Source organism: Terrapene carolina, unplaced genomic scaffold, assembly GCF_002925995.2.
Source record: "Terrapene carolina triunguis isolate 2854851 unplaced genomic scaffold, T_m_triunguis-2.0 Scaffold210, whole genome shotgun sequence".
Lineage (NCBI taxonomy): Eukaryota > Metazoa > Chordata > Testudines > Emydidae > Terrapene > Terrapene triunguis.
Window position 1 is genome coordinate 46094169 of NW_020664561.1, and position 11895 is coordinate 46106063.

General features: G+C 42.0%; 1 protein-coding gene across 1 annotated transcript in view; it reads right to left on the reverse strand.

The window, feature by feature from the left end:
• Positions 1 to 11303, reverse strand: part of LOC113407245 (LIM/homeobox protein Lhx8) — a 21708-nt gene extending 10405 nt beyond the window's left edge. Inside the window, exons 1-6 of the mRNA XM_026655525.1 lie at positions 11151 to 11303; positions 9501 to 9587; positions 9251 to 9412; positions 4178 to 4299; positions 2270 to 2490; positions 1684 to 1787 (exon numbers count right to left, since the gene is read on the reverse strand). Of these exons, the coding sequence (XP_026511310.1) occupies positions 1684 to 1787; positions 2270 to 2490; positions 4178 to 4299; positions 9251 to 9412; positions 9501 to 9587; positions 11151 to 11231 (777 nt within the window). The 5' untranslated portion in view covers positions 11232 to 11303. The remainder of the gene's footprint in view (positions 1 to 1683; positions 1788 to 2269; positions 2491 to 4177; positions 4300 to 9250; positions 9413 to 9500; positions 9588 to 11150) is intronic.
• Between the last annotated feature and the right edge of the window lie 592 nt (positions 11304 to 11895).

Consider the following 11895-nt stretch of genomic DNA (forward strand, 5'->3'; position numbering starts at 1 on the left):
CCTCCCCTGCCAGCCAGCCTGCCGGGACGAACGGCTCAGGCCGTTCCTGAACAAGCTCACAGAGACATTAGGCGAAGGCCAACAACAAGGGGGCCAGGGGGTCGGAGAAGGGGTAGGGAGGTTCTGGAGGGGGCAGTCAAGAGACGGGGGGGGGCTTTCTGGGGGTGGGGGTGTGGATAAGGTTTTGGGCAGTCAGGGTACAGGTAGGGGGTAGGTGCTGGGGGGCATTGGGGGGGGTCTTAGGAGGGGGCAGTTAGGGGACAAGGAACAGAGAGGCTTAGGTAGGGGGTGAGGTTCTGGAGGGCAGTTAGGAGCAGGGGTCCCGGGGGGGGGGGGACAGGAGCAGTCAGGGGACAGGGAGCAGAGGGGTTTAGATGGGTCAGGAGTTCTGGGGGGGCTGTCGGGGTGGGGAGTGGTTGGATGGGACGTGGGAGTCCCAGGGGTCTGTCTGGGGGTGGGGGTGTGGATAAGGGTTGAGGCAGTCAGGGGACAAGAGGCAGGGAGGCTTAGGTAGGGGGTGGAGTCCTGGGGGGCAGTTAGGGGCAGGGGTCCCAGGAGGGGGCAGTCAGGGGACAAGGAGCGGGGGGAGGGTTGGGGGTTCTGAGGGGGGGGGGAGTGGGAAGGGCAGGGGCGGGGCTAGGGCAGGACAGGGGTGGGGCTTCTCCCGTCCTCTTTTTTGCTTGCTGAAATATGGTAACCCTACACTCTGCTTAAGTTTCAAATACACTCTTTCAGTATTTAACTTTGCCCCAATCCCACCCTCTCTATGAAAATATATTTTTGACCTAAAACAGTTAGTGCTGAGTAGTGAAATGAAGATTCTGAAAAATAAGCCAACATTCCACTCTTAAATATAGAGGAGAATATGCTTTAATAGGTAGTCTCAAGATCTGAATGTTTTGGAAAAGTCACTTATTAAGGGGGTGGGGAGAAAAAGCAAGGAATATTCATTTGACAGTCGTCATTAATACTTGTTTTATAAGTCACATATATTTACAATCTTCAGTATACTTAAGCATACCAGAGAGAGATTGGTCCTTCCTCCACAAAAGACAAACCAGCAGAAAGTAGTTCAATTATTCCAAACCACCACCACCCCCTCGCCATATAAAATAAGGACGGGTTAAATTTGACTGAAGCCAACCTGAGAGTTCCTGTTTATGCTGATGTGAACATAATACTTTCCAATTCTGAGGACACAATCTTGATGGTCATTAAAAGGCTGATTGTGGTGGTATAATGAAATCTAAAACTCCAACACACTAGTGTCCTGAGAAGGCATATGAAGTACATTTCCTTTGTATATTTTTTCATAATACATAATTCTGAAGATATTTTTTCTTTACTGTAATTATGCATAGTGATATAAATGTCTGATTAAATGGATTTCATCAAGCAGTCATACTAGATCAACATTTTGGTTTCCACTTTGCACAATTACTAGCTGCCCTGAAGGAAACAAAAAAAAAAGCTAGAGGAGTAACTATTTCATATTAAACTGCTAAAGCTAACAAAGTATTCCAGAAACATGCCATGTCTTGATAATTTGTTAAATAGTTTAGAACATAGAGAATAGTTTGCTCATATGTAACTATATTTATATCAATTTGCAGTCATTCATTGCATAAAATCTTTATGCATATCTGAACTGTCAGTTTTCAGTGCTCACAATGCTGCCTCTACCTGGAGTTGATCTGCTGTGAAGCTGGTCCGAGCTCTTTTTGCTGGTTTCGGATGATTAACATCTTGTTCCGTTAGTAATGCTCCTTCCACACTAATCCCATTCCCTGATGTGGAAAAAAAAATTCTGTATATTGATGATTCAGAATGATATTAATCATAAGTCACACTACTCTGGAAAAGATTTCTAATGTTTGTTAGCTGGTTATTATGGAATTGTACAATGGGTCCTGTTTTGTTCAAAATTACTTTGGTATTAATTTGGAGTAATTCCATGGACATCCAGATTTCACTGACATAAGGGAGAGCAGGATTTGGTCCAGCATTACATCTACAATGTCTCAGACCAACTGGATAAGCTAGACATATTTTACTTTGCTTTCTTCAGAACGATAGAAAGTGACTTGAACATATTATAACGAAAGAGTTACATATATTGGGTAGTTTGAACATTAATTGAAATACATGCACCTTTATCCTTAATAAAGCTAGAGTACTGCTTTTCTTATAAAAGAAGATGAAATAGCAGCAAATTTAGTTAAGGCTAAATGAGAGTCAAACTAGGAATTTAATAAAAGCAGCATATTACCATTTTCAACTTCTCTTTTTAGATTGTCCAACATACAATCATAATGTACTCTACAAAGGACTTTCTCTTCAACCAAAGCAAATTCCTCTCCAGTGGAAAGCTGTCTTTTGCAGGAGAAGCAGGCAAAACATGCTAGGTGATACACATTTCCCTTAGCCCTTCGGACCCAGTCAGTAGAATGGATGTGCCTACCACAACGAGAACAACGGGTTCCATACCGCCTACGGCAAAGAAGGGAAAACAAAAGGCTAAGTCACAGAAATAATCATCTAAAACATGACCACCACCCTAGGAAAATTAGTGACAATTTGATGGGGAAACAGTCCATGGGATTCATAGTAAGTGCACTGACTCTGTTCATTGGTTAGATGACGGTAGAATTTACGTTGTTTTTCTGGAAAGCAATTTTAAAAGTTTGCGTCTGGTTGTTTTAAAAACAGGGCTACAGTCCAATTACAAATTTAATACTTTCCTTAAGTCAGGGGGCAAAATGTATTTAATCACTGAAGTGGAATCAAATATTAACTTACCCCACCACTGTCTAAATACCCCTTTTAATCCATTGTCAACTGTCTCCCTGTCCTATTTATCTAGTGTTCTACGACCTCCCAGTTATCCAAACATATTCCACGTTGCCCAAATAATTTGGGTCTTAGTTCAACTGCTAACTGAAAGTTAAAACAGAGAAAATATATCTAGAAAGCTTCTAGAGGGAAAGAGATTAGATTCCAGGAAATAACAAGGGGAAAAAAGTACAGCATCTAATTTTGTTATGATCTTTAGAAGAACTTCAAATATCCAACTTTATCTAGAGTATGGAGATAAAATATTTTTCTATCAGAATCTGACTGTATTTTCAAGAGGAAAATAGTGACTAGAATACATATATTATAAGCATGGATATTTATTCTTTAGGATTACATCTGACACCAATATCTTCCAAAATGGATGCTTAAACTGAGGCTCCAAGAAACCTAAACAACTAGCCTAGTTTTTTCAAAAGGGCTAAGCACCCATCAGTAGATTTGAAATTACTATTTTGTTTAAATTATTCTCTTTTGGTATTACAGTGGTCATCAGATGATCAGTTTATTTCATGGTTGAATATTCCCTACCTGCTTTGGATTTGCGGTGAAATCTTAGCTCCACTGAAGTCAATGGCAAAGCTCCCTTTGACTTCGAAAAGATGCCAGGACTCCACTCCTGATTTTGTCAATTGCAAATTCCCCTCAATTCCCTTTGAAGCCAGTACAAGTTACCATAATCCATATTTCACAGAATCATACCCTAATCTTGCACTGCATGCCACCACACCTCCGAAACCAACTGCTCATAAATCAACACATTATAATTATGGGAACATGCTGTTTACAGGTTGCATGGAGATACAAAACAGTAAAATAGGATTTTTAAAAAATTAATACTTTTCTATGGTGTTCTAAGGGTCTTGCTTGTGTTACAAGGAATTCTATCCACTTTTTCTTGGAATAGAACATCAAAGCTCTACTTTGTAATCTTGAACCAGCACTATTAAAAGAAAGTATTAATCTGATGACTTTAGAGTCTGTATTATTGCAAGGGCCTTGACTTCTATCGTGGATAGTTTAGTTGCCTCATGGGCCTCAACAGTGAGGGATCTTTTCCGTAAATGCTCTAGTTATTATACACAACATGGCACATTAAATAAATAATATATTACAAACTATTATGATGTCATTACATTTAGAGAAACTGCTTAAGGTTTCCCCAATCCTTTCTTAAGGAAATTGAGGCTTTGGTGCATAATGACTATTGAAAATAGTGAAGGTGAAAGACAACCTAAATACCAGCCTCAGTGAACGTCTGGGTGTCTCATTCACATGTTGCCCCAGAAAAATGAGCTCCATTTTTAAGAGTCATATGATGTACCTGAAATAATCAAGTTTGCAGAAAATATCTTTATCTTTGATGTAGCAGCTGGTATGCCTTCCTAGAGAGGTTCTGCAAACACTGCAGGAGAGACAGCGTACATGCCAGCAGAGATCATTTACCTATGAAAGGGAGAAAGAAGACGACATATCAATTTGGTAGCACAAACTGTGAAGGAATGTTTTTGATTTATGTAAATAGGGAGGCAAAAGTCCATACTCTTATATGTACCACAGACTATCAGCATATACCATACATAATCAAAGTTTGTATTTATTTTTTTAAGGCAACACATTAGGATTTTATAAAATAATGTTCCAAATTTCATCTATGTCAATTAAGAACTACGCTTGAAGTTAATAGAGATCCTCAGTACGAGCTTTTGTGGTTTTGTGTTTAAAGCATAACAATGGGACTTAGGGGATCTGGGTTCTGTTTCTGGCGCCAACATGGACATTTTATGCCTAGTTCTGCTCTCACACCAGCTGAGTAATAAAGCAGAATTTGGCCTCAAGTGACTTTGGAAAAATTATCTAACCTCTGTGCCTCTGTCTGTTCCCCTATCCGCAAAAAAGATCCGACTAACAGAAAGCGCTAAATTCAATTGATATATAAAGTGCTTTGAGATTTAAGTGCAGAGAACGTTTGCCAAATGAAACAAGCCACGAATTACATCTCAACTTTGTTTTACCAGTTGAGTCTGCACTCTTGTAATTAAGTTTATGGGCTAAGGTTTTCAAAGCAGTTTTTGAACTATAGAAACAATGGAAATAAGTCCTAATGTAAAATCTATAATGCTGTTTGACTTAGGTCTGGTCTACATCTAAAACTTAGGTCAACCTAGCTAAGTCATTCAGAGCTGTGAAAAATTTCATGTGCTGTGTGATGTGGTTAAGTTGATCTTACTCCTCTCCTTCTTCCTCCCTAACCCGTAGATGCAGCTGGGTTGACAGAAGAATACTACAGTGATAGAATAACCCCTTTTGTTGGTGTAGCAAGTGTGTACACTACAGTGCTACTGCAGCTGTGCCACTGTAGCACTTGTCGTGTAGACATACCCTTAGTCACAGAAAGTGAATAGCAGGTTGTCAACAATTCTGAAAAGCTCTTTAAATTTTTATTATCAATAGTCTATCTAAAGTGTTTTGGAAACATAAGTTGTTTGTCTATAATGTTAGTATTGTGCATTTTTATTATTTGATAAAGTGTAGAACAGATTTTCTACATTGGTCTCATTTAATATTTGCAAGGACAATAAATTAATTTGGTCAGAAACCAACACTGAATGTTAAGGACTCCCAGTTATGATAAAAAAGTAAGTAATAACATTATGGATAATACAACATTTTAATGAAAGTGGCAACCAAGCAACAAACTAGATCAGAAATGTTCATTCTCAGAGCCAGATTCTAATCTCAGATGCCTCAAACAATGAGATCTTCAAAATCTGTTTGCTGCATGCAGCAGAGTAGCAGATTTGATGTAAGTAGCGTTGTGTCTTTAGTCAAAGATCAGAATGCTGCCCTACGAGTCGTAGTTAGGGTGACCAGACAGCAAGTGTGAAAAATCAGGACAGGGAGTAGGGGGGTAGTAGGAGCCTATATAAGAAAAAGACCCCAAAATCAGGACTGTCCCTATAAAATCGGGACATCTGGTCACCCTAGTCGTAGTTGACTTATCACAATAACCTACAAAATAATGTATGCATATGAAGGATGTTTTGAGGAGAAAAATTTCAGCCTATTATACTAAAATATAAAGTTGTTTACATATTGTCCTGCATTCTCTCTCAATATATAATCATATTGGCAGCAGTCTTTATTGAAACAAAGACAAAACAAATTAACAGATTTATTAGAACATCACAATTTAATGCTGATCTCCACCTCTCAATATCCTTGTCCATGGTAAGAAACTGCCCTGTTGATAATGGCTGTCAGCAATTGATCCTCCCAAGCCAGGTGAAAATGGTTATACTGCTAGTGGAGGTGGAACAAAAGCATCTGGGCTGAACCAAGTCTCTAGGAAAATGGTCTGTACTAAGTATTTCCCACTATTGCTAACAATGGTTTTGGCTTTACTAGTGTTGGTAGAAGTAAAGATGAAGACATTCTTTTCTAGCTACTTTTCCCTCTATCTAAACCCATCAATGAATAATAAAGTGGCATAAATATATAATATATATCCCCTACCCTTACCCCTCCAACCCTCAAGATAACATTTGAATTGAAAGGACGAACAGAAAGTGTAGAAAGAGAAAAGAAATGTAAAATGCCTCAAGCAGTGCTTACTGTTCTGACAACATTCTGAGAGTGTTGGGTAAGTGGTTGTTTATTTATGGAGCTTATGGAGTCAAGTGATTAATTGACTTTTTTAAAAATGATAGGTAAATTGTCTAGCCTCATGGCTGTGGACAAAAGCAGGATATCCTGAGCCGAGTGCACCCAAAAGCCTCTAACCCAGACCCAAGTGTATCCTAAAGGCTCTAACCCAGACAGCAAATGAAAAACTGGTTTCATAACCAGTCTCTTGATCTTTTAAGGTCTGACTCATGATTTTTGAACAATTGAGACTGGCAATACTGCTCCAGTGCAGTATAGCTCCTTCTCCCGCTACAGAAGCTACTAAACCATCCCAAGAGGTTTAAACTTATTTCTATAGCTCGAGAACACTTCTGAAAAGCAACTTTCCCTTTAGAATGTCAAAATGCACAAAATGTCTTTTTATTAGCTACTGACAATGTAACTGGCATAATACAGGACAGGAAAAAGAAACTGCCCATGGCTTGAGCAGCTTACTAACTTATTTTTAAAGAAAGTGTTTCCTGAGGCAACATATTCCTGGAATTCCCAAAACACTTAATTCTAGAATTCTCTCAAAGTAGCATCAACAGTTTGCCTTTCAACTAAAGCCCCCCACTTCCTGTAAACACTTACTCATGTGCTTAACTTTGCACATGGGAGTAGTCCCATTGGCTGCAATGAGACTGCTCTCACATGTAATGTTAAGAACACACACGTCTGCAGGATCAGGGACAAATATTGGAAAATAAAATGCCCAGGCTGCCAGTATTTTCGGCTATGGACGAGGAACAATTGTATAGAATGTGTGTCAAGGACGAGGCAAATGTCATTAGGCAGAAATTAAGTCATCCATAATGCAGATAGACTGTACAGAACTTCCATATCTGTGCAGCTCCCTGTTCAAATCCAACTGTGGGCAACTTCAGGGCCAACTGTGAGCAGAGAACACATTTTTAAGACTTTAAATTCTATTTACACTCAGTGCTCCCACATTTATGGTATTACTTGAAATATTTTTGCTAAACCACCTTTTGTCTGTTCTAGACAAGGCCTAAGTTGTGGGTAGAGATCACCAATAGTGTGGTATTTCACTTTGTGAATATGCATGTTAAACTCCATGAAGTTCAGACCATTGGTTTTCTCTTGAACAAATCCTATTCAAACTCAGGTTAGTGGCTGGTGATTTGTACCACATTACCCACATGTCATTCATCACTTACAAAGTATGCTTGGTAGTGCAGCTCCACAGATATTAAATGAGGGATTACTGTACTTTGCATAACCCAGCTGCACTAACAAGAAACAAGATTGTGAATTAAACACCCCAGTATTTGTGGTTGAAGTGAAACCAGTAAAACTCATATATAAATAGTGTGGCTTATGGAGAGATTGTTCTGTACTAGATACTGTAAATTCTCAACACTTAATACAAAATAATATAACTCCCTTTCTAACAGTTACTGATTAGTCAGACTGAAATCAAAGTGTAGGATTCATTTTTCCTGGTACTTTCACAATACAGGTACTTAGCAGTTTGTTTGGCATTTTACTCACAGAGGTTCCCATATTAGCAGCCATGTGCTTTTGATGTACTTGTTTTTATGTAATTTCAGAACTAGTTCTGAATCAACAATGGGAGTTGCCCATTCAATTAATTATGCTTATTTAAAATACTTCATATCACAAAATGTTAAACATTTATTTTTTTGTAAGACACCAGGGATAACTCAATTATATCAATGGGAGTTTTGCCATTAACTTCAGTGGGGCCAGCATTTCACCGGACCCGGGTATTATTTTGCAGTTTTAGACAGATGCAATTTGAAATGACCAATATATGAAACCATGAAAAATGAACATACTAGATTTTAACATGGTGGTGGCAAAAACAAAGAGAGGTCAGTATTTTAGTGTTTTCAAATTTAACTATAGACTGCTAGCAAAAGTTATCTTTTCCAGAATGGAACAGTTCAAGGTGAAGATAGGAGGGCAAAGAATCTGGAACTCAGTGTTTTAGGTTTTGCTGATCATAAGATACAAATGGTGAATTGTTTGAAGTAAAAGCAAAAAAGTCGATAGTCTCCTGAGTCAAATTCCTGATACGATTTCAAATGGAAAAGGCTTTGTGTTCTTGCCGCTAAGGCTCTGTAAAGGTTTGCATCATAGACCGGGGACAGGAGAGGGAGGGAAAGAAGCAATCCCCCAAGAACCATTATAAAAAGAAAGAGGCGGTTTTAAAAGAAGGAAGCGAAATTATTCACTGAGCGCTCTCCGCATTACCAGCCCTGCTGCCGAGCCTGAAGTGCGAGCAGCCCGTTGCTAAAGAGGGATCCCACACAATAGTTTGCAAGAGCCAGATACTCCGATGAAACGAATCAGGGTGTTTCGGACACAATCTGTGTTCCTCTCACATTGGTCTCCCCAGCGCTTTGTTCACAAGGGAATCGAGGGGGGCTACATTCGCCTCCAGTCTAAGGCGAGCCTGGGAGAGGAATGGGGTGAACGAACGCGCAGGGGACTAAAGCCCTGGCGGCCAGCCAGTCACCCCCATTTCACCAGGCTGGGGAGGCGACCCCCGCCCGGAGGGCATTGCAGGCAAGGCAGCTGATGCTAAGGAGTTGGAGCCGGGTAGGGTTCAAGAGGGGAGGGCTCGCTGTTGAAGCCAACAGCGCCCTCGGACTCCAGCTAGCTGGGGGCGGCGCTGCAGCTCCCCGGTTCCCTGCGCGGCCAGGCTGGCGGGGCCCGGCGGTCGCGGCGCGCACTCACTCACCTTGAGCAGGTACTTGTCCACGATCTCCAGGCCGCAGCTGCTGCACAGGCACTTGCTGGGGGCGCAGCCGGAGGCCGAGGCCATGGACCGGGGCGAGGAGGAGGGGGACAGCGGGGCAGAGGAAGAGCAGGAGTCCTCGTCCCCTGCTGTCTCGGGGCTCACCTGGGGGAGAGCGGGGGGCCTGTTAGCGCGCTCGGACCGCCCCGCCCTCTCCCCGCAGCCCCTGAGCCCCCGCCGCGCCGTCACTTACCAGCTCCCCTTCCCCGGCGCCTTTCCGCCGCCTTCCCCCAGCCAGGGCCGCCGCTCTCCCGCACTCCTCGGCCATGAGCCCCGGGAACTGCAGGGGGAAACGGGAGAGCTGAGCGCGCTGCAGCCCCCCACCCCCAACTCCTCCCCAGGCGGGGGGCTGATGAGGCCACCTGGAGCCGGAGGCGATGCCCGCGGGCTCCTATTGGGGGAGGGGGTGGCGGCAGCTCCGGGCTGGCCCCACCACGAGTGCGCCCCCGGTGCCCTAGGAGCGCGCCTGACCCCCGGGGTGGGGGCAGGAGGTTAATACCCTCCCCCCTTCTCCTCCTCCAGCCGGGCTAGGGGGGCTTATTTCTTTAATAACTGCAATTAAAAGGGCACGGCTGGGCCGTGCAGAGCGGCCCCCGCGCTGGAGAACCCCAAAGGGAGAGCGCTTTAATGGGACACTTGAAAACTAATTACAGCGGGATTTCAGCAGCCTGGTGTTTGTTCCAGTGACGCTTTGAATGAAAATGCTTCGGAGTCAAGGGAGCCAGCGGCTCTTGGTAAACTTGCTACAATTAGAGCCGCCAGTGACTTACACTCGTTTCTTTAAGGTGTAAATTGCCACTTAAGAGCTCAATAAGAGACAACAGTTCAGCTCCTAAAGGATTATCTTTAACTGGCGCAGAAAGCGGATCGAATAATGGAAAATATCCAGCTGAATTTAATTTGGTGCCATTAAAAAAAATCGCACCTTTGTTCAATCGCGGGTCAACATTTTTTAAAGCAATACAATCGGGAGCGCTATTACACAAATCCTCCCGGCTCTACCGTACACGTTGCGTTTCGGAAAGTGTGTGTGTGTGTGTGTGTGTATGTATGTGCGTGATTGTTTTGATACACACACCCCGCAGTTACTTCCTAGTTTTCCAAGCTTACAGAAATCACACTATAGCTACAGGGGGGAAACATCCACTTTTTGGTTCCTTAAAATGAAATAAGTAAAGATTAAAGGTTAAATCTTCGTATATACAAAATCTACAGAGCAGCGGATGTGATATTGCTTAAACATCCCTAAGCGTTGAATATTCACTACGTGTGATAACTTTCCTAATCAAAACTACTATTTTCACAGTATTTTTTTAAACTTTTAACCAGAAATGGAAGTTTTGCTCTGGTCATAAAATAACCGCGAGCTCCTGAATACTTTAAATATTCCTAGGCAAGTTAATATAGTCACAGCCTATTGCTCGCTCGCTCGCTCATATAGATATATTAAAGGCTCGGTCTCTATTTTGTGGGTACACATTTGCCAAACTAAGGTCTATTTAATATAACCAGCTTTTACAGCGTTGGTGACTTAAATTAGGAGTACTAGTATCAGTTTACAGCGTTAGTGTTCAAATTATCGTGCTGATTTGAATGTTCAGTTATTCAGACTAATTTAAAGGCCTTACTGGGTCTAAAAGCTAAACAATTCCCCCCCCCCTTCCTTCCTGGCGGTACACTTTAGCTATCTAGATGTGCTTCGCAAATTATAATCCACTGCCACGTCTAAAGAAACTCGAAAAATTATGTAGCCCGAAGGTTGGTAACGTTAGCCTGCATCTCTGAGAAACCGACTACTCGCGTTCCCGGCACCGCTTCTGGGTTTTGCCTAGGATCAGCTCACCTTCTCAGTGGAAATACCAAGCGCAGGAATGTCCTTGTCTTCCAGTTTACACACAAACATCTGATCGCTCTTCCAATACATGGCACTGCTAGGACCTCTTATCACATACCAACTCCAGAAAGGGCAGCGCTTCCACCGACAGAGAAAACACAAAAGCACCTTTAAAGGGCGGAAAAAAATAAAGACTCCAAGGCCCGTATGTTGCCACTACTTGCAAGGCTGTTCTTAAGATCCTGTTCCCAACTTCACTGGTGTGAGGCCCTTCAGAAAAAAAAGTTTTGTTTTCAAGTGGGTGGAACCTCGCAAAGAAAAAAAAAAAAAAAAAAACCTCGCAGCCTTTTGCTGGCTTTCTAGCCTCACCTCCTTGTGTAAAACCCGCCTTCTATACATGTTAAGATCTTTATCGTTACAAGCAAACCTGTTCCAGATTTTTGCTCTTAAAAAAAAAAAAAACAGGCACCGCTAACTTTTTTTTTTTTAAAAGCTCCGTCTTCATCGTTTGCCACAGCTTCTCCTCCAAACCTAAACAAAGGTTCGGGTTACACCTCTTTCTGTATTAACAAAGAAGACAAATATCAGGGAAAGCAAGAGTATGTGTGAACTGTAGGTTTTATCTATTCTACTGAACTCCGAAGCCTGATACGTTTGTTTCGCCCAGAGAAACGCAGCAAATTCTAAAACCACCTAGCTATTTTTTGTTCTTACCCATATCGCCAAGTTCCTATCATTAAAACCTTTCTCATTA